The 22,920-nt window shown below is 38.1% G+C and overlaps 1 protein-coding gene across 2 annotated transcripts in view; it reads right to left on the bottom strand.

Moving 5' to 3' along the window:
* The window catches only part of SCFD1 (sec1 family domain containing 1), a 45,083-nt gene extending 23,624 nt beyond the window's left edge, over window positions 1-21,459 (bottom strand). Inside the window, exons 1-14 of one of the 2 annotated variants that reach the window (XM_031593757.2) lie at window positions 21,321-21,459; window positions 17,412-17,482; window positions 16,489-16,577; window positions 15,731-15,821; window positions 14,898-15,020; window positions 14,419-14,506; window positions 11,885-11,974; window positions 10,791-10,846; window positions 9,735-9,820; window positions 7,902-8,001; window positions 4,695-4,834; window positions 3,791-3,881; window positions 3,379-3,452; window positions 2,249-2,330 (exon numbers count right to left, since the gene is read on the bottom strand). In XM_031593757.2, coding sequence (XP_031449617.1) covers window positions 2,249-2,330; window positions 3,379-3,452; window positions 3,791-3,881; window positions 4,695-4,834; window positions 7,902-8,001; window positions 9,735-9,820; window positions 10,791-10,846; window positions 11,885-11,974; window positions 14,419-14,506; window positions 14,898-15,020; window positions 15,731-15,821; window positions 16,489-16,577; window positions 17,412-17,482; window positions 21,321-21,351 — 1,212 coding nt within the window. In that variant the 5' untranslated portion in view covers window positions 21,352-21,459. Of the gene's footprint in view, window positions 1-2,248; window positions 2,331-3,378; window positions 3,453-3,790; window positions 3,882-4,694; window positions 4,835-7,901; window positions 8,002-9,734; window positions 9,821-10,790; window positions 10,847-11,884; window positions 11,975-14,418; window positions 14,507-14,897; window positions 15,021-15,730; window positions 15,822-16,488; window positions 16,578-17,411; window positions 17,483-18,683; window positions 18,872-21,320 lie in introns of those variants that run through there. The other variant, XM_031593758.2, reaches the window with a different exon arrangement.
* Between the last annotated feature and the right edge of the window lie 1,461 nt (window positions 21,460-22,920).

Raw genomic sequence — 22,920 nt, 5'->3', positions numbered from 1 at the left:
TGCAGTAAAAACCATAACTGACAATGCAGAGAATCTGTTTTAGAGTCTGAAGTGTTTCCAGATCAATGAGAAAGTGAAAATAACCTGAAAACAAGTGTAGTGTCTCACTAGATCCTCCTGACCCGTACATGTGCCCAAAAACATATCTTCCTCTTATCCTAATCTGGTTTCTCTTTTAACCTCACATAAAACACACTGTACTACTGTTTCAAAGTATCATGAGACTTTCTTTAAAAAGTACTGGCTAAGATTATGTATTTTTGTGGTGAAAATATTTCTGAGAAATGCATGCAGTAACATGCCATCCTGCACTTTAAACCTGCCCACCTTGAGTGGATATTTTTTTGTCATACCAGAGAGTGATGACAGAAAAGGGGAGAAAAAAGACAGCACAAAGCAACTGGGAGGAATTTATTTAGTGAAAAAGCTTCTGTGTAGGTAAGTTCCAGTAGAAAAAAATAATAAAACTTGTTTCTGCACTAGCCTGAGTTTAGTTAGTTCCTAAGTGTTTGGAGAAGGAAGTGATCCTTTCTAAAACAAAGAAACAATGATAGAAACACACATAATCAATGTACTGAAGAAATTACATGCTTATTTGTCTCACAATCTTCCACAGCTCTGTAACAAAAAGTACAGAGCCAGAGCACTCTGCAGAATGAGAATTAAGAATCATTTATGGATAAATTGATCCCTGCTCCCTGGGAGCTCTCCAGTAGCAGGCGCCTATCAGAGAAGGGAGACAAAGGCTAGCAGAGAGCTGCTGCAGAAAGACACCTCAAGATGACAGGAAAGTGTCTCAGTGACACCTAATCAAGAATGAACAAATACATCTCAATTCAGCCTTTTGCCAAGACGACACTGTTCATCAGAACTACTGTTATTTCTATTCCACATGCTGCTCTGAAATCTGGCCTCTGTCCTAAAAATTCGTATCATATAAGTACTGGTGTAGGCCTATCATTTCTGTCAAACCACTGGGTTTATTAAGATCAGCCTCCTTTTCTCCAAGCTTATTGCCCTCTACAACTTCCTGAGGAGGAAAAGGAGAGAGGGAAGAAGGCGCTCGGCTTTTCTCCCCGGAGACAGGATGCCTGGACATGGCTCAAAACCATGTTCAACCAAGTTCAGACGAGACACTAGGAAGAACTTACTGAGTGGGCCATCAGACTCTGGAACAGACCTCTTGAAAAGTTGGTTGATGCCCCCTGATAGTCCATGTTTAAGAGGCGTTTGGATAATGCTTTTAATGGTATGCTTTAAGTTTGGATCAGTTCTAATTTAGTCTGATAGTTGGATTCAATTTTTGTAGGTGCCTTCCAGCTTAAAACTATTCTGTATTTTGTTCTATATCTTAAAATTCAGAACGAATTCGTTTATAGAGCTTGGTTAAGAAAAAGTTCAGCAGCAGTAATAACTGAGGATGCACCTAACACACATGAAGAATGCTGAAGTAGTCTTCAGAACATGTTGCATTCTATCACTTTTAAACAGCATGGAGTAGAATTTTCTAAACTACTTTCCAACGACACTTGGTGCTTGAATCACTTTCTAGAACAGAAATGCATTGTTTCTTAAAGTCTCACCTATAATTTCTCTTGGTCTACTACGGAAGTAGATGTATCTTCAAGATTACCCGAGTAATAACTGAGGTCTTTACCTGATACCAAAACTATCTGCAAGAGCAGCAAACACAAAAGTGAAGAAACATCTTTCCTAAGAGCACAAATAACACAGAAGACACATTTAACACAGACCCTGCTGAAAAGACCAGTTTGGTAACTTTCATCATTACTGCCACATCTCTGGATATCACTTTCATTTGGTCAACAGTAAACAGTACTCTTTTGACAAGTGCATAAAGCACATAATGAACATAACATTAGTGCTAAGATTTCAGTCATAACTGGCCATGACACATCCCATAAACAAACAAAACACTTTTGTCATAAACTTAATTTAGAAAGAATTTAGCCCAATAATGGTTATGGCCATCATAGTAAAAAACAAAACAAGAGTAGAGTAGTAAATTCCAGAACAAAGAAAAGGGTATTTATCTTACTTCTCACACATAGATATGCAAAGTTCATTCCTCCTTACCCTTAAACACTACGTAATGTTATATTTATGAAAAGGATAATACAGTTGAGAAAGCTCACTTTTTTTTTAATCTCACTTCACTTGCTCAAGTATTTTTCTCCAGGTAAGGAACACTAACTCATACAAAGCTGAACTCAGAGAGCCATCTTACCTTTATATGCTCCAAAACAGCTGTTGCAACATTCGTATGCAGATCAATGAGCCTCTTCTTTTCCAGAAGTTCTGGAAGAGAGCTGAAAAGATTAAATACAAACTAATCTGCTGAGTTGCAGCAATTATTTGAATTGTATATACTTGCTACAGAAAAACTACAGAATACAGTACAGTTTAACTAAAATGTTTCAAAATACACATCTAATGAATCCCAAATAGAGCAAAGTAATCCACACACACTTTTTATCTTGATTAATAAAAAAAATACAAACAACATGGACAATTTAGTATTCCGACCGAAAGCTCATGATCAACAACAGATATTTGTCCTTCTTACCTAAACAAATAATATATTGAAATTATGGCTTACATAATCAACATTTACTTCATTTTTGATACAGATTAAAGTTTCAATATCTGTCAAATAACTGCAAAAGAATATCAAATAATGTCAAAGAATCAAAGAATTATCAAATAATACACTAACTAATGGAATGAAAAACAGATTCAGAATTAGGAAACAAGTCTAACTCTCAGATTTTTAGTGTCATTCAAAAAGTTAGGTATTCAAGAGCAGGAAAGTAAGCTTCCCATACAGTGTTCTTAAGAACAAACTATAATTTTGCCAAGAGATGTTACAGTTAACTACATTACACAAAATCTAATCAGTTTCACTGTACAAAGCAAGGAGTTGCTTTGGGAAGTGGACTTCTTTAACTTCCTTTTAAGGAAGGAATGCAGAGATAGTTGATGCTTTTGTGGTGAAAAAATGCAAGCAAATCTATGAAGCACTTTTGTTATTCAGCAGTGCTGCTGATGAAACATTTCAAGAGCCTGTGGCAGGGGGGTTGAAACCAGACGATCTTTGAGGTCCTTTTCAACCCAGGCCATTCTATGATTCCATGTTTAGAGCACTATCAAACACATGCTGTTGAAGCAGCATGCAGAAGACCTTGTGAAGGATGTGCTGGCTTGAATCAGAATAACGCAGCATCTATGTTTCACTAGTGAGCTGAATAGTCTTTTTAAAAAATATATTTGTTTAAAAGGATATTAAGAATGAAGTGACAGAAAGAATTAAAAATAGTTCCCAACCAATTAAAAAATTATGCGATATTGACTACTTACCTGACAGCTGACGTAAGCTTAGCTGTATTGTCAGAAAGCATGCTTATTGCTCCTTCATCCTCCCCTTCTATGCCCTGGTTTTTGCACAACAGTTTGTAAAGAAAAATGAAAACAATCATGATTATGAAGACGATACACAGAAATACAGTCAGTGCATTTGAACTAATTTTCTCATAGTGATATTAATGTCCGGATTGTTTTACAATTAAGGAAATTACATAAATTTAATGCCAATACATGCAAGCAGCTGAAGCTTTTAATGAATTATGGCATCCCTAGTCCTACATCTAAGTTCACATTACACCTAAAACTCAGCATGCACTGACATTTTTGGTTGTCGGCTGGCAGAGCAGGCTGAGCAAATGCGTAAGTCCCATTAGTCTTCAAATGAAAAACATGAGGTCAGGCATACCATTATACTTTTTAGTCTTTTTACTTCATCTTCTTGGGCTCTGTAGGATTCCAGTTCTTGTTGAACGGATTCAGCTACCTCTGGAAAAGGACTAATGTAATACTCTGCATTAGGCTTAGTTGAGATCCACAAATCATTTCAAGAACATTGTATAATCAAGGTGATGATGAAAACATATTTCAGAAATACCAATACATTAATATTACCAAATATGTGAAAATAATGATGTTTTATGTTTAACTTTCTAAGCAATTACTGAAAGCAGTAACTATATACACCTATTCTGATAAACAGTTTTGTGCTCTGTAACAAAAAGCAGATACAATGAATGATGGAATGAATATGGACAATGATCCTTCCATTAAAAAAAAAATCCTTCCAAAGAAACTTAAAAATAGAATTACAACAATATGAAAGAACACTAAGAATTTATATTCACCTCATTATTTTTGTTTATCTTAAAATTCACTAAAGGAAGTAATTTTACATGTAGAGAATTCTCCCTTTAAAATTTAAAGCTTAACGAAACAAATAGGACAAGCCATATCAATCACATTCTTTCTTTAAAAGCAATAATCTTATAGGCACGCAGAACTTTGTAAAGATATTTGTTATCTGAGTAAGAGTAAAGACTGCATACATTCATTTTTCTTTTTGCGCTTCCTAACTAAGGACAGTTATGTCTGTACTCTAATCCTAATATTTGTACAGGTAAAATTAGATTTAAATAGCTAAGTCTATTACAAAAAGTAAAAAAAACTGAAACCCACAACACAACTCCAATCTGTAAGCCTCATCTGTAGTATTTAGTCATGTCATCACATGTCAAACAAACCCAAGGAAATCCTACCAAAAGATCTGATCAAGCAAACATCACATCACTTCTGTACCTAATACAGCTTACCTGCCCTTATGCTTCTGCCAAAATTTATCAGATGCAGTTAAATCATAGGATTTCTTATTTTTTTTCTTAGGTCTAGCACCTGCTGGAGTACCTTCCGTTCCTGTTGATTCTTCCAAGTTAACTCTATTCAAATGGAAATCCTAAGGGAAAAAGAAAAGGAACATTACGTAAATATTTGACAGTTTCTAATCATTTAATCAGTCTTTTATATTCAGACAATTATCTTCAAGAATTTTTTTTAGAGGAAAAGCTACTAACACAGCTTTAAATTAAAATTTCCCAAGATGACAGTGAACAGTTTGCTGGTAATAATGACTGCAATGCAAGATCTCCAAAATTAATTGCACTACTGAAAAACTATCAAAGCCAGCAAGAAATCTTCTTAAAATAAAGCGACAGGAATACTGTTTCCCATATAGAAAATGGGTTATTTGGTAATAACTAAGCTCTAAGTACTCAGGTCAAAACCTTAAAGTAATGGAACGTTTGCGTTGTAGACAGAAAAAATTTCTAAGGTTGAATTCCACTTAAACAATTAGAGCAAATTTAACAGAGTTGCGAGGAAGCTCACAACAATATCTAGTCAGCAGTACCTACTGGGAGGACTATTTAGATGAATCTTCTTCATACATTCTTCTCTACTACGCAGATGTGCAGATCTAGAATCTACATCCTTCAGGTAGATGACAGAGTTATGTTCACATACAATGTTATCACTGCTTACTTGCCTGCATGCCTTTTGTTCCTTTTCTCCATTACTTTTGCCAATGACATCTCTGTGCTTTCTGCAGCATAACCCCTGATTTTCAACACAGAGATGAGCCAGAACCCCACATATCAACTTTATTCTAACCCCTCTGAAGTACATTTGCAATTTCACAGGTGATCTCTTCTTGTGAAATAATGACTAAAGGAGCACACTGACTTCATTGGAAGTGTCAAGAATTTTTTAAAATACGTATTTTTTCCAGAAATAAAACTTGTTATTCTCATTGTAAATGCAACTGCCAAATAAAAACCATTTAAAAATGTTTCTAGTTATCAGTTGGCACAGCTCACACATTCAGAATTTCATTTCAAGCCATCCAGGCCAGAACAGAAGAAAAACCATGTCACTTCCCAAAGAAAACACGTGCAGCCAATGGGCAGAAACCTCATGTTAGACAGCATGCTTAAGGTTTCAGTAAAACTAGACTACTTTTAATGTACATTTGTTCACTACAAAGTTAAAGGAAAAATAATCATTAATCATTTAATTGAAAACTCAGCTGTAATTTTTAATGGAGATCTATATTTTGGCTCAATTTAACTCACCAGTGACCCAAGTTTCCATGTTAGGTTTGGCATTTACAAGTTTTACCAAAACGATTCTTATCGATTCCAGTCCTCCTCATTTGACCTCCACATTCTGTCTTTAAAAAGCCTTCTATCTGTGCCTCCCACTTTTCTGTAACCACTCCCGAAGGGTATTTTAGTCCGAAATGTGGATCTCTGCACACACATCTGTTTATGTGTAGAAACACCACCATTATCATCTCAAAGGACACAGAACTCCACTTTGTGGCTCGGTTAGCATTTAGTTCAATACCTCACAGAACTCCTGGGATATTTTAACCAAGAGCTTCAAACATGAAAGTAAAATGTACATAATTAACATCCTGGTAACACTCTCAGTTACAATTCATGGCCTTCTGAGAGGCTACCATGGTCATTTAATAAAATATTATGCTCCATCAGTGAAGAATTTTACATGATTGCCTTCAGTGGCAGTAACTCGACTGGTTTTGAAATTAAATTTTTGTTTTGTCCTTGACATGGAATCACAGGCCACTTGATTATAATTTTATTAAAGAAATACATTATCCTGTCAACTCAGTCAAAAAAGACAAGCAACACGCAATATTTAACAAGTTCTTCCAGAAACTTATGTTGAACAGATAAACATTCAATGACTCTCAAACCATTCTTGTCATGTTATTCCAGTACCTCTCCATATTTGTAAGCACTCAGTTTTCACTACATCTTTAATACTTCTGACCTCTTGATGGACCAAGGTCCTACCCCAGTGCATTCCTCAGGTCACCAGACAACTTCCTCTAGCTAGCAGCTGATGAGGAGGCACATGGAGGTGGCAGGTATTTACTAGCCAGCCACTGAGCATTTGCTCTTCAACAGCTTGCAGCCAATGAGCAGAAACGTGTTGACTTTATGCAATAGCAATTCCTGAGTCTTCCACTGATTCTCAAAAGCAAACAGTAGAAATGCAATATTTTTATTTAAAAGTCTTCAGTGTTCCACAGATATTGGAGAAAAACAGCACAAACCACCTTTTTTGATATGAGCTTGTCCTACAGAATGGCAAAAAACGTTCACTTGAAGAAAAAAATCCCATCCTTTAGGTTAATAGGAAGGGACTGCTCACAAGACATGAAGTATATAAAACAGAATTTAAAGGCACATACAAACAAGTTACTATATGTACATAGGTGTATGTGTATATTTTACATCTTCCTCTAACAGCCTCAATAATAAACACAAATTATTCCTCATGGCTATATAGCAGAATGATTTGCATGACTAACTGTACAATCCAAAAATGTAATTATTCTTACCCATTTTTTTGTATTATTAACAACTTAAATATGTATGAAATGCACAAACCCAAGTAGGCAGTATTTGCTTTCGTTCAAGTACCTCATCACTACTGGTTTTATAAAATAAACGAGAGGAATGGGCTTAAAAATCACCTTTGTTATTAAAAAAATAGATCCATTTTAGGTTTCTCACAGTAGGGTTATGTACCATTTGGCACGTCTATACTGAGCATCCACAACATGCTGTGGAGTAAAACAGACACGTTTTTGGAAATTCAAGCTAATACTTAAATCAGTTTTAAAACTTTTTACAAATATTTTTCAAAAACAAACTGAATGTAGAGAATTTGCAGTTAAAAAGTGATTATGAACTACTGAGGAATAATCTAGGACTGCTGAGTTATGTATTTTCTAATAAAATCAAGATTTCAAATTTTTGACAACTTTAGAAGTTACTGCTAAAGAAACCTTCTCAAACAATCCTCCAACCTTCCACCTACTTTCAAATAAAAGAAGTAAAACAGATTTTGGGTTAAGAGAGAATCTGGTATTAAGTTTAATAACAAGCTAAGTGAAAAAATATTTTTGGTAACAAAATCAGATTTATTCTTACCAGAACATCATGCACTAAAGCTTGGTATGTCCAAGTATGGTGGAGAGGAGTTGCTAAATCTATGTTTCTGTCAACAAGGACTAATAGGGGCCTTTGGAAGCTGAAAAGATGACACTTCATTAGTACTTCTTTAAATATGTTCAGAACATCCCAGTAACATCCTGAGCGATATCAGCCGCCTTCTACATTGCATTTTAAGTTAAAAGCCTAACTTCCTACTAAAGAATTCCACCAGCCTTCCTCAAAGCTTCTGGGGCTGACCACTGCCAGTATTTTGCACCAAGTGAAAAAATACTAAGCAGACGTCAGAACACCAAAGAATAACTAGCTTTTTAACTATTAACTAATACATACTTCCTTGTGTGGATACACATCTGAGTTTCAAACAAGCGTTTAATATTGTAAGAACCTGAGTGGGTCACATTTGACCTTAATCTTATTATGTACCTCAAACATAAAATCTGCCCCTCAACTCTCTTATTTCATTTTAACTCTTTGCTTGTATATGAAGTCTGTAAAGAAAAAAATATTACTTTCTGAGATGCACTGCTGTAACTGCATCATTAACACAATTTTATGAGGAAAAAAAAACCAACACCAAAATATCTTGGGTTATGGCCATATAAAAATTAACAGTGGAGAGAGAAAAACAACTAGTGTAACGATGTCCCTAGCAAATATAAAACTTACAGTAAATGTGACGGCTACATTATTTGGACAGACAATTCCATGCTCTGGATAAGTATTTACATGCAGACACACAATCTCAAGAGCCTGTGTCATTTGGGAAAGCAAACTCAAGATCAGCCACCATTTAGCTGTTAGAGGTTCCCATAATTCCTGTATGTTCCAGCTTGATTTCTCTGAGGGTAATAATGCTATCCTAACAGGAAAGCACGCCACCCTCCTGAAGAAAGTTCACTGGTTACAATTCCCATAACAATAAAGTTCCCATAAAGATAAAGGAACTAATTTCATAGCTATGCTCTCTCTCCTAACGGCTTTCAATCCCATTTCATTTTGTCCCACAATCTACGTGTTTTTTTGTTTTTTATTGTTTTTTTTTTTTTTTTAAATCAAAGCTCTGCACAGAATGAGATAAGAATCTGTAATATCCACATTATAAAAAAATAAACTGGGTATTTTTGTTTCCAGTTAGGAGACCATAAGCTCTGCCTTCAGCTACAGTTTTCATAATGGGTCTCCTCACCTTTTTTAGTACAGTGTAAACTACTGTAATGCACTTTTGTAAGGCAGTCAGTGAAGTATTCAACTAGCTGGAGGCAAAGGGATGTTGGAGAGGCAACTAAAAACAAATTTCAGACACATGGAAGCACCTGCAATGTCTTTTCTTAACCCTCCTTCCCCCCCCAAAGGATTCAAATGAATGACAGCTCTCAACTGTCTAATCATCCAACTTGCTTGTGCAGTTCTCCTCTGGTAGATATAGAAATCAGCTGACATAATTACAACTGGTAACTGCTCAGAAGCGAGAAAGTGGGTATTTCCTTCTTTTTAAAGACCTACAAGTTGATTAACAAATGTTCAGAAATGCAGCTGCAAATAACGGCACTGCAATGTGACTACGATGAAAGGGCAAACAAAACTGTCTGCTTCATTAAATAATTTCTGTCTCGCTGTCTCAGTCATGTAAGATTCAACCCAATTATACTAAGAGATATGCAGTCTTACTTTGGAGTACAACTACTTTAGTATACAATTTGAACCTAATCCTTGTAGTTTTCACCATATAGTGGTGACTTACCCTAGTGAGATCTTACAAACAACTGAAATATAAACAATAAAAACATACAGTTATTACTAACACCTTACCTGAACTGGCCAGCTCCAAGTGTGTCACCTGTAAAAAGACTGTTTCTGGCATCTCTTAGATTCTCTCTGAGCTTTTTATCTAATTTCTGCATGGAGAAAAATACAAAACAGTATTTAATGAACCAATGATTTCTTAACCTATTTATTTCTTCAACATTTAAAGATCATGCTGGTTTTGCACTTCAAACTTCCTATAGCTAAAACATTTATGGTCAACTTCACATTAGATCTGGCCCAAGAACTCTCTTCCCTGTTTTTTCTCCCTCCAGTTTTTATACCCAGACCCAAGAGTCTACAGAAGATATTACTTCATATCCAGCAAACTTCCCCTTAGATAATTAGCATCCTCTCTCTAAATGTGTGAATAAAAAATACCAACACCCACAGAGAACCAGAACAGAAGCAGCAAATTGTGCTGTCAGATATTGCTGTAGTAAAGCATCTTATAAAATGAATAACATCCCTGATATGAACACATGCAGACTGAATGCTTGGGTTTAACCAGTGTTAAGGCTTCAGTGATGAAGAAAGCTATGAGGAATACAGAATGAAGCACAGTGACCCCTAGTGAAGACACTGCTGTAGCAATTTTTAGTTCTAATTTAATTTGGTAATTTAATTCCTATTTGACAATCAAGATTACTTTAATATAATAAAAATGTCTTGCACCTATAGGGTGTCTCAATAAGACAAAGAAATTCCTATATAGACACAGGAAAACTCAGGCCAGACGGGAACTTTTTTATAGAATTTATTTATAGGTTCATGGTTCTAATTTTAATGCCTGTCAGAAAACCTACAATAATTCCAAAGTACAAATAATCCTTCAGATTTAAGTTTCTCATCAGCTTATTTCATAACATTACAATCTCTACATATGAGTTCCATGGAATTAAAATCATAATGGAAGGCTGGTATATGTCCTTCCAGTTTTATTTTCCTCACTAAGAACAGGAGACAATGCCACTGGATCTCTATGCAGCGATGAAAAAAGCAAACAAGCTGTTAAGAAAAAATTTACAACAGCAATACTCTTTTAGTAAAATAATTTCTTACCACTGCCACCATTTCAGCTGCAGTTCCTCTTGAGCATCTGATTATAGGAATAGCTCCTAAAAGACAGATCGACTTCCACTTGTATTACAGTTTTAAGACTATAAGTCAGTATACTTTGCAGAAAACAATTTTTTAGTAATAGTTTGAAAATAAAATTCTCAAGGAGACACTCCTTATGCCAAATTTTTCTCTCACAGTCTTTAAATCAGAATCAAAAAATACTCCATAGCAACACGTTACCAATGCAATACGTTTAACAAAACTAACTCTCATGCATGAATTTATGAAAAAGCACATTCTAGAAAGACAGCTAGCACATCATGTATTGGTTAAACAAACTCTAATAGGGAAGCATTAAAACTTAGTTTCATAAGGTCAGAATTCACTTAAATGCAATAATAAGTAATATAGCAAGAAACACAAAATAATGTATCAGTCACATCTTGATACAGGAAATGTCATTTTCAAAAGCACATTTTCCATGGAATTTCAGGTTTAAAAATCATTAGCTCCATATCTCACCTATAAATATGAAATAATTCTTTTGTATAAACATGACAATTTAAATCCCACAAGACTGCTCCAGAGAGATCCCACACTCTCTTACAGGAATACCACTTCAGATCCACTGATCACAGTGAGAACTTAAGTAGATGACATCACCATAAAAAATGTATAGGTTAAGCAACAACATAATTCTCAGTAATGCGAATAAATAAAGTTTATCTTCCTATTCCAAGAAGTATTTCAATTAAACCCTTCAAGGGTTGTGTGATGTTTTTCTCCTTTTTTTGAGCTTAAAAATCCAAACTCCTAGCATTGCTGACCTTCCCACAACCTTCAGTATTCCTTACCCATCGGTAAGACTAAATATATCATGTCTCACATGGCATACCCTTTATTTTCTTTGGCAGTGATGTACAGAAATAATTCTATGAAGATCAATAATCCACTCAGCAAACCATTAAGGCAGAAGCAGGGGTATGACAGATAACCTTAATTTGGCTATACAAAAATTACAAAATTTCCGCATCTCACTGAACATAAGTCTCATCTAAAAGGAATGGAGAATATGCTAGAATTTGAAAACTTACCAAGTGTAACAAAAAAACAGAAGAGGCTATCAACAATAGTGTCCATTATCGTTTCCATTTCAGTGTCTGTTATATCTGGTCTGTTAATGGCTGAAACAATGTGGAAAAGAGTTAAATACAGGGTGAAAGAAAGAAGTTCATGCCACATTGACACTGAAAGTGATCCTCTTACCTAATGGCTGTCAACTGCCAACAGCTTTTATAGCTGAAGAGATCAAATCATAAAATACACTTCTACTATTTTTTCCTCCCCATTTTTTTCTTTTTCTTTCTTTCTTTTTTTTTTTTTAAAGTTAAAGTCTGAGATAAACTGATTATTGGTTACCGTGGAAAGCCCAATACCACAGCCTCTCCCCACTGCCTCCTTTCAGATTATTTCTGTATTATTAAAAATCCCTCTTAGAGAATCACGTTATGAAACAGGAATGGCCATCTAATTGGAAACCATTTTTCCAATTAACAAGCATTCAAATACCATCAAACAGGATGTCACATACATACACTTCATAGCAGTATTAGCCATTTACTCTTTCCTCTACAGTCATAGAAAAACAGAACTCTGGCTATGAAAACCTTTTATGTAACTGAACTATGTTACCATGCTCTCTCTTTCATCACCAGCAGATTTATACTGACTTGGCAGATTACTCAACTATTTACAAAGTGGCAGTTTTCTGTTAGGGCTACCCTCTACAAAGAGTTCACTTCTTCATTGCCCATGCATTTCTTTTGCTTCCCTGGGTCAGATCGAGCTCACAGACAGATGATCAGCTCAGTGCTCTACTGGAAAACTAATTACTTCTGTATGGGAGATTAGATTTCTGTTCCATCAGCGCTTAGAAATAGTCCACTTCTATACTGGTTTGAATACAATGTGAAACTGTATATTGAGTGGCAAATTCCAGCAACCCAAGAGAGAAAAAACAAATCACACAAACTGACAGATGCAAACATTTTCAGTCATTTCAAATTCTGTTAGCAGGTAGAAATCTTATGAGGCACGGTCAAGAATCTTTATATATACACACAAACACAATGCAAAACAATTACTGCTAAAATTGCTAACAATCAGTTTTAGTTTAAAGTAATAAAAAAAAAGGACCATTTTTCAACAAAAAAAAACAACCCTAATTCTCTGACACTGAAATAAGTTCCCAGTGTGAGGCCAAACTCAGTACAGTGGATCCAGCTTGCAAGAAAGACCTTGGATACTGGACAAAAGAATCTTACCCGGTCACTAGTGAGTACACTGTGCAGCCAAATAAAGGAATAATTGTGTAGCACTTGTGTAGATGTTGTGACTACAGTAACATAATGAGGAGCTGCTGCTAATATAAGTGCTGTATTGCCTCTGACTTGCACGCCATCTTCTGCTTCCCTTGCACTGGATTTGCAAGTACCACAAATGAGTTGCTATCTTTTACTGAATGAGTCAACAGAAAGAACGGAATACTCTGCAACTCCAAAGTTACTTGTTTTGATATAAGAGAGAGAAGAGGGAAACCACAATAAGGGCAGCAAGACAACCCGCCATATACTAGTGAGCCACCTGAGCCAATAGCAATGCAGGTAGAGTGACAGTTACTCTCTTCTGGTTTAGCACACTGCATGGCTCAGAGGAGTACAAAAGTGAAAGAAGGGAGGAATATCATATGGATGACGATGACAACAACTAGCATGTGTTGTCTACTTAGGCTGCTGCAGTAACACCTATAGAGGTAAGTGACTCAGGGCATCCTCACCATTTTTAGAGTAGGTTCCAAACAGGTCCAACAGAAGCCACGTGATAAGACAGCAAGAACATTTTCATGAGACTGACTTCACTTTCAACCCAGAGACTTGACAAAGAAGTGGACAAAAGTAAATGGGCCTACATGGTCGCAGAAGCCATCACCTTTTATTTTCAGTAATGTTTTTTCCAGATTCTTCCCTGAGCTACTCTGGTCCCTGATCCTAAACACATTACTGGCATACTCCCATATGCTTGGATGCATGTTTTCATGTCTTGACCAAGAAAAGCAGGTACTGACTGGTCACTGTTTAGATGATACTTAAAACTCTATCAATTGAAGTTATCTTTCTTGCTTTGCATTTCCTACAGTAACTCACTAGCTGACCACTCACAAAAAAAACAAAATATTTAATTAAGAACTGCATATAGGACTATGACTGAACAGTGGTGCCATAACAAAGCAGCCACCCACTGTGCCTACCTACAAGTGTAAATGAAAACACTTTTTCCCATACTGTCACACATACAAAAAACCCTGTCTGAGGTGCAGTTTTAGTTTCCTAAATTCGTCATTTAAGAAAACAATTATTTTCAATATTACAATAGCTTTGCAGTACAGATGCCTAAACTAAGATGTGTGAACTGCTTACTTCATCATATTAAACTATACATCTGACAGATTATCCTGAAGTCTGAGTAGATCAAAATAGAATAAAAATCATTGTTAGGTGTAAACTGTAACTTCAAAAGTAAACTTCAACTTTAAAGCATTTTATCTTTTATACAAAGAAATTTTACTCACCACGATATGAAACAAGCTCTTTGTTTTGGTTACACAGTACAAACATATCATCTTCTAAAGTAATAAAATTAAGATATTGATCAAACACCTAAAAATAAAGGAAGAATGGTCAGAACAGTCCAGAGTGAAGTACAGAAACACCAGTGATTTGTTGCTACTTATTTTTAGACTGGATGCACACACAGATTTAGTGAGATCAGAAACATTCTGCAACTACTGTATTTCCACTCTTTCAGTACAACAGTCATGCAGCGCTTGGGCTTTGGACTAAGATGAAATATAACACTAAGCTGGATTAATGAGATGGCTGCAGATACTTTTCCCCAAGTAAATCCATGCCTGTCATCAAACCTAACTAAACTTTTACTTTGCTCACATTTCAGTCAGGAAAGCTGTCTGTGGCACAGAAGCGGTTACGTAAGACTGCAATACTTGTAACATTACTACCCTGTACAATACAGACTGGAGCATTTTCTTACCTTAGCCACTTGAGCTACAGCATTAGCACCTATGGCAGCATTGGCAATATCTTCCAGTTTACTTCTTGAAATGGCGGAAATAAAGTTTAAATAATAAGATTCATAAAGCTGGTTTCGAAGATCCTAAAAGAAAGTCAAACCACAATCTTTTTGCCTGAATAAGTACTAACATATACATTAATTATTAAAAAATACACAACCTTTTACTATGCAATGTTCCAATTATCCATAGTCAATTTTTCTGAAGTGCTTGGCCATCTCAACATACAGCCCTGCATGAAAGTGTTTTGACTACATAGCTTAATAGAATCTAACACAGAACTAAAAAAAAAAAAAAAAAAGAGGAAATAACATTTAAGATACCAGACAGCAGCTACTATTCCACATATTTCCAGCGATGACAACCATGTCCACCTTCCATCTGTTTTTCCTCATAGAAAGTAAACAGCTGAGTCCAGTCCCTGCCTCAAGGCAGTCAAACAGGAGGTGGCTCACCACTGTGTCAAGTTTTGAATGTCTCCAAGGAAGATGACTCTATGCAGTCCCTGGTCAAACCGACTGTCTGTATTTCAGCCTGTGCCTGCTGACTCTTGTCTTTTCACTCCCCAGACAGAAGACACATTTACACTTCTACTTGCTGGGAAACAGCTTTACATGTAAAAATTTTGGATAATATTTCACACGCAGTGGCGTGCTGACAGATAAAATACAAGAAAAACAGACGTGCACAAGAACTACGCATACAGAAGTCATGCTGACATCAATGCAGGATTACTTCAAACACACTACTACTGCTGCGTCCACTCATCTTAAATATTAAATATGCAAGTTACCTGGCACATTCTGTCAATATTTTCTTCTGTTGGCATTACAAAGTACACAGCAGGAACATCTGGAATAGGATCCCGATCTGAGTGCAAAAGCCTGAAAAGAAAATAAAAACACCACCTCCACTGTATCCCTCTTTTTATTTACATAAAATTACAAATGCCAATTAAATTATTTACACAGATACAAATCTAATGTTCCAGAACGTGTTCTTATGTTTAGTCAGATTTTAGCACAAACAAAACATGAAAAAATAGCAAAATTGCACCTATATAATTTTTGACAGCTGAATGTGTCAGAGTTCTCTGAAATTTATTTGAAGCCTAAGAAAAGGCTTCAGAAATCTTAAAGAGATGATTCTGTGGAAAAATACAGCATCCATGAACTTCATACGTGAGAAACCTTTTAAAATAACACTTAAAGCTCCTTACCACAGACAGAAGACAAAGTCTGCGTGTAAAAAGACAAGCAAAGATCATGCACTGCCTCATGTAAATGGTTTGTGCCAAAATAATTTTAAAATATATAAAAGGATATGGGGTTTTATCCAGGCATTCTCAAAAATCTTTACTAGATTTCTCATTACTTTTCTGAGCAAAGGCCTCCTCTATACAATAGGAAATCCTATTGAACACTGAGTAATTCTTATTTTAGTAGTTACTCATTGAATAAGTTCTTTTTTTTTGTTTGTTCACGATTTCAGGGAAATATTAGATAAAGCTATTTAAAGAAGAAAAAAAATCTCTTATAAAGAAGTACTTACAGATGCAAAGTGATCCCCATATCTCTCAGCTCTTTCACTGATAGCAAAGGTGAGATGATATCTTGGCCAAATCTGTCATAAATGAGAACCTGAAATAGATACACATTTATTTTTTATTTTTTTTTTTAAGCAATGAACTGTGGATACAGGAGTTTAAGCTTAAGGATCTACTCTCCTAACCTTAAGAGTGATAAACATGTACCAATTTATTACTTTGTTCTAGGTTTCCATTTGTGGGGAAAATAAAAAACAAAATACCAAAAAAAAACAAACCCAAAACACTAAGTAACTCTATGATAAAGTGAAAAAAAATCATCATTTCCTTTTGAAAAAAACGGAAGTCAAACAAGAATCCGCTGTCAGAACTTGGTTACTGTAAATACAGCATTTCTCTGACTACATGAGGGGGGAAACAGTGGGAGAAGCACAGAGCGAAAAAGACATTAATGAAAAGAGAAAACAGAATATATGCTTTTAAGTGGCACTAATTTTTCACAAGTGACAAGTTATTTACTTTTTTTAAGTTAACGAGGGTAGCTTGAACTCAACTTGTCCTAAACTTAAGGCTCTCAACAGTTCTCCGTTTTCCACATGCTTCTTTTTTTTGTGAGTGCACCTGTAAGGTATCATGCAATTTCCTGCCATACATGAGGTATAAGCACATTTCAAAAACACCCTCTTTAGTTGCTCATTAATATACTGCCTAAAGAATCAGTCACAGCATACTTAACTAGCCAATATGTCAAATGTCTTTTTCTCAGCAACTCTGATGTTTAACTCTGTATTCGTATCACACAGGAAAAAATATTCTGTATAAGTTAAGGACACAGACAACATACATGAGTTAGTATAAATTTGATAATCTGAACTTTTTTTTTTTTAACACCGTAAAATTCTCCTATTCCCATTCAGGCAGTCCTTACCTTCCATACCGGCTCCCCTGTGCTGTTTTTAACAGGAGGAACATTGAAATTCAGCATACGTTTCAAAGCCACTGGAAAACAGGAGTAGAGCAATACTTTATTCTCTTTGCACTTTAACAACATTAAACATGCTAGCAGGATTTTATATCATGTTTGAGAAGAAAAGCTTAAAAAATATATGCAACAAATCACGTGTGCATTTTTCATGCAGCTTTTGATATACGGGCTATATTCTATTGTATTTTGCCTTGAAACTAATTTCAGACTCTTCCTGAAGGGTGCATTTTGTATCCTCTGGGTTAATTTGCTTTATCATCATGGTGCTTCTTCCTACCTGATCAGAACAACACTATACACACAGTGTGCCACACAGAAATACCTCTTTGACTAAACCTGACACTATTTTTCAATATTTTGAGCTCTTGTAAGAAATTGCTGCACAAAAACACCCCTAATCTGCAACAGGAAAATTCTGTGAACACGTATCCATGTAACTTCACATTCAATACAAAAACAAAGCCGATTTTTTCACCTACCTCCACTTTCCAAGGGCTCATAAGTAAGACCTTCTTCATTCACCTGATTAAACAACATGCCACGCGCTTTGGCTAAAAGTAAAAAACTAATTGCATCACCATAAGCTTGTGGCTATTTTCTCCCAATCCATAAACACAACTGTCATAGACCTTTGCAAAGAGAAAAAAAACTTTCAGACATCAGGGCTACGTACTCCTCTTTACTCATAAATAGAAGCAGTTAATAGAATCATTTAAATTGGAAGGGTCCCTCAAAGGTCATCTAGCCCAAATCCCCTACAATGAAAAAGGGACACATACAGCTCCCTAGAAGGTTACTCAGATCCCCCTCCAGCCTGACTTCGAGCATCGCCAGCAACCACCGCCTCTCTAGGCAATCCATTCCAGCACCTCACCACCCCCAGAGTAAAAAACTTCTTCCTTACAGCCAATTTAAATCTCCCCTTTTTTATTTTGAAACCTTTTTGCCCTTGTCACATCACAACAGAATCTGCTAAAGAGTCTGTCCCATTCCTTCTTATAGCTCCCTTTATGCACTTAAAAGCCACTATCAGTTCCCCCCAAGCCTTCTCTTTTCCAGTCTGAACAGCCCCAGCTCTTTCAGCCTGTCCACATAGGAGAGGTGTTCCACTCCTTAGACCACTTTCATGACCCTTTCCTAGACACCCTCCAACAGATCCATATCTCTCCTGTACTGACTCCACATCAAGACACAGTACTGCAGGTGAGGTCTCACCAGCACAGAGTGGAGGAGCAGGATCACCCCCGTTGATCTACTGATCATTGCTTCTTTTGATGCAGTTGAGCTCTACTCAACTTCAAGGGAACACTGCTGGACACCCTCAAGTTCTTTTCGTCTGGGCTATGCTCAATCCTTTTGCTCTCCACAGACTTTAGGCTTGTACTGATAGCAGGGGCTGCCAGTCCCAGGTGCAAGACACTGTAATTGGATTGAACTCATGAGATTCACCTGGGCCGACTACTTCAGCCTATCTAGGTAAAGATGAGTAACTTCTAACTCTCAGGCAGAAAATGGTTTGCGAGAGCACTATTGGGCAGCCAAGGCAGGTAGGAATCTCACGGGCTCTCAAGCCCATCTTCCTCAAGAAGGATCAGCTGCAAAGCCAGGTCTTGTTGCTTGGGGAAGCAATACCTAGCCAGACCTTAAAACCCTCCAAGGAAGAAGATGCCATACCTTCCCTTGGCAATCTGCACAGCATCTGACGTGTGGTAGAGTAGGTTTCCCTATATCCAATTCAGACATGTCTTGTTTCAGGTTATGCCAGCTGTCACCACAAGGAGCCTGGTACCCTCCTCCCAGAACCCTTCCCACACGTTCCCCCTGAAGCCCTTACTGCAGGCAGGCTGAACCCCACTTTGGCAGCCTCCCCCCCTGAGGTGAGAGCTTTAACTCTGCCTACCTCAGTGGCCCTCTGCTGACCAACCCTCCTGTACTGCTGAGCACAGACAGAACACAGACTCAGGCATGCCTCAACCTGCAGGGATCAAGTAGATGGGTGGCGGTTCCCGTCCATCTGGCTGCACTCCTGAGAACAGGGTGCTGTTACACAGGGGCATACTGCAGGCTCACGTTGATTTTGCTGCCTGCTGAGACTGGTAGTGATTGACAGGTCTCCCTAGAATCAAACCTTCTCTGTTGCTTAATACTTTTTTTTTAAAAAAAAAACAAAACATGGAACAATCTTAGGAGCTGCTGCTTACAGACTGTTCCTGAAGTCTTTATTCCCTTGCTGCCATGGCATCTTCCATTTCTTGCTCAGCTGTACAAACAATTTTGTATAGAGCTACGTGGTTATGTACTTTGGAACTACTAGATTTGAAGCAACTTCCTTGTAGAGGTTACTATTTGAGTTAAAACTCTGCTTCAGCTACCTACAAAAGAGCAACAATCAGACTACCAACATGCTGTGACCATCACAAAACCTAGAGACGTGCTGACTGCTTATCTTTTCTGTTCTTGCTCTTCTACTTCATGCTGAATACTCTGTGGGTCAAGGATTGGGTTTTTACAGTGGGGTACAGTGATACACTCTGACTGGTTATAGAGCAGGGCAACAGCAGAACAGACACAGGCACACACAACAGTGTAAGTACTACACAGTCAAAGTGTTTTCATTACTTGTTTCCTCTTACTTGTTTCCATCTACCTCCTTGCAAGTGACTGCCCCAACAGGAGACAACATGGGTATGAACGTTGGTTGAAAGAGGGTGAGAACAGTCAAGTGAGAAATAAAAGAATAAAGTTGCAGGGAATAAAGGCTCAGTGACAAGGGGCTTTATCAGAAAAGTGTAAGTATGAGAAAAAGTACTGTAAAGGAACATGAATCAGTTCCATCATAGTGGATGATCAGAGAACATACAATTACGGTACAGAAAAGCTGGAAAAATATTAAGTTCAAAAAGGACTGAGCAAAAAGGATAAGACTTTTAAGCAGGTGATCTTAACTATCTTATGTTAAATGAACGCACCCAGACTCCTCTAAGCAGCGGTCAAGGAGGAGATGACAAGACTACAATTCAAACTACGGACAAAAACTTCAGCAAAGTACGCAGGAATACAGGGCTGATACACTCTATGTTTTAGGGGTATGTTCACACAGATAGCCATCCACGTGCCCCACAGAGCAGCAGCAAGAGAGAAATGAAGGAGCCAATTGTGAACTCAATAGTGTGTAAGCAGGGACTGAGTAACCAACCCTTTTACCCACAGAATACCTCCCACAGGGAGCCTGAGTTGGTAAATATAAATTAATGATGAATTTCCTAAAGGTCAATAAGCACTCCAGGACCTCAGTATCATCCTAACAGGGGCAACAAAGCAATTGTTTTATTTTTCCACCCTAAAACGACGCTTCTGGCTGACCCTTCCCACAGCCAGAGAGGAAGCCGAACAAAGGGAAAGCACAGCCCCCTCCCACGGAGACGGCCTCCGCTCCTACCCGGTCCCTGCAGCCCCCCTTCCCCCCCGGGGGCGATTTCCACATCACAGCGGCACCTGCGGCCGCGTCCCTGGGCATCTGTGCTCCCCGGGCCCGGCAGGCCGGGCCCCTCGGCAGGAGAGCCCCGGGCCCGTCACCGTACCCACCGCTGAGCGCCGCGGCGAAAGGGGTTTGGGGTTGGAGAAGGCCGCCGCCGGGTAACCCAAACCCAAACCGGCCGCGGAGCCCCAGGTGGATCGAGGCGGCACGGGGACGCCTCCATCTCGCCCGGAGGAGCCGTCAGGGAAAGGGCGGGGAGGAAAGCAGGCTCCCAGAAGAGCCCGCAGCTACACCCTGAGGCCCACCGCGCTCCTTCCCCACTGCAGGCAGAACAGCGGCCGCGCCGAGCGATAGAAACCGCGGGAGCCGCTCACCTGTCTGCTTCTCCCGGATCCCGGCCGCCATTTTGCCTCGCCGCCAGCCCGGCCGCAGCTTCCCGCCCACTGCCGCGCACGCAGCAGACCGGCGACGTGGCGGCCCAGCACAGGGGCGGGGCGGCGCCGTTTCTTTCCCCCCGTTGCCGGGCGGCTCGCGAGAGGCTCCGCGCGCCTTGCGCCCAGCGCTGGGCTGCCTTCAGCTGTAAGCCCAAGATTTTAGGCAAAAAGAGGCTGCAGCTGTTTTTGTCCTACCCGCGTGGTGCGTGCACAAACTGCAACCGGGCAGCTGTGAGGCAATTAGGCGGCCATCTAGAGACACAGCTGGCTAAGATTAATTGCTGATGAATTCAACACCTTGTCTACGACTAAAGTTGCACGTCTCTCCTTTGCATGCTCTTTGCAATCTTCTGTAGGCAATACGTGCTCAGCTGTTCTGTGCTTCGAGAAAGCATTGAGGAGGAATAGTCCCGTGCAGCTGAAACTCTGACAAAGATATGATGGTTAATGTGCACATCCACGAGGGCTGCTTCGAAAGTAATGCCTCCTATTTTATTAAGTTGGCCTATGATGGCGGAGGTGATGCTGAGTACGGCAGGAGCTGAACTTTCCCACCAATATTCCATTCCCTTTTCTTGGCAGCAGAGGCTCTGACAGAATGGCCTCTGACTTGGAAGAGCAGAGGAAGCAAAGGTGTGTCATTGACTTTCTCCCTGCAGAAAGAACTGCAGCCCCTTTTCATCGCTAGCAAAAATGCACAGCTAATGGTGGTGATTTTGTTGAAATATAGTGGTTTAGAGCAGAGAATTTGCTGCATCAAAGAGTGTTAATTGCACGCTTTACCTGTTGTAGTCTCCGCAGAAATGAACAGGAGGCATTACTTTGGGAGCAACATACTCAGCATGCGTAGCAGAAACTAATGCAACTAGAAGAAAATAGCAACAGCTCTTCTAGAACTAAAACCCCTAGAACAAAAGCGAAGTAGCAAAGAGTCACATTTAATACAACGTGGTAATTTAACCCTTTATTGCACTTTCAAACATATACATGACATTTGTCTCCCACAATTGCATATTTCAACACTGATGCTACACCTGTCACTGCTTGAAGCTGCAACACTTCAGGCACTGATTCTGCACTTGACTGAGATGGAGTTTTAAGTATTTACAGAACTCTAATGAATGGCACAACATTCTAACAACAATAATTTTTAAACAGTTCACACAATACAAAATTAGGTTGTTTTCTTTTTTACAAACAATATTATTATGATTAGTTTTCCATACACACTAAGATACTTCAATTTTTTTTTTCTTTTTTAAACAATTACTCTAGGTAAAAAAAGTAAAACCTGAGCTGTAAAATGCTTTACTACAGAATAAGAATCAATATAAACTTTAAAAGCATATTGTGTAGCCTCCAGTCTCATCTGAATAAATTTTTTGTAAAATTTTTGATGCTATTTTTAAAACACATATGCATAATATGACTGAATTATCATAGAATCATGGAATAGAATCATACAATGATGGCTTGGGTTGGAAAGAATTCCAAATACCATCCAGTTCCAACCCCCCTGCCACAGGCAAGGTGCCACCCT

The sequence above is a fragment of the Phasianus colchicus genome, chromosome 5 (assembly GCF_987193195.1).
Source record: "Phasianus colchicus chromosome 5, bPhaCol1.hap1.1, whole genome shotgun sequence".
Classification (NCBI taxonomy): Eukaryota; Metazoa; Chordata; class Aves; order Galliformes; family Phasianidae; genus Phasianus; species Phasianus colchicus.
Note: the sequence above shows the minus strand (reverse complement) of the source record. Positions and strands in the feature narration are given on the sequence as shown.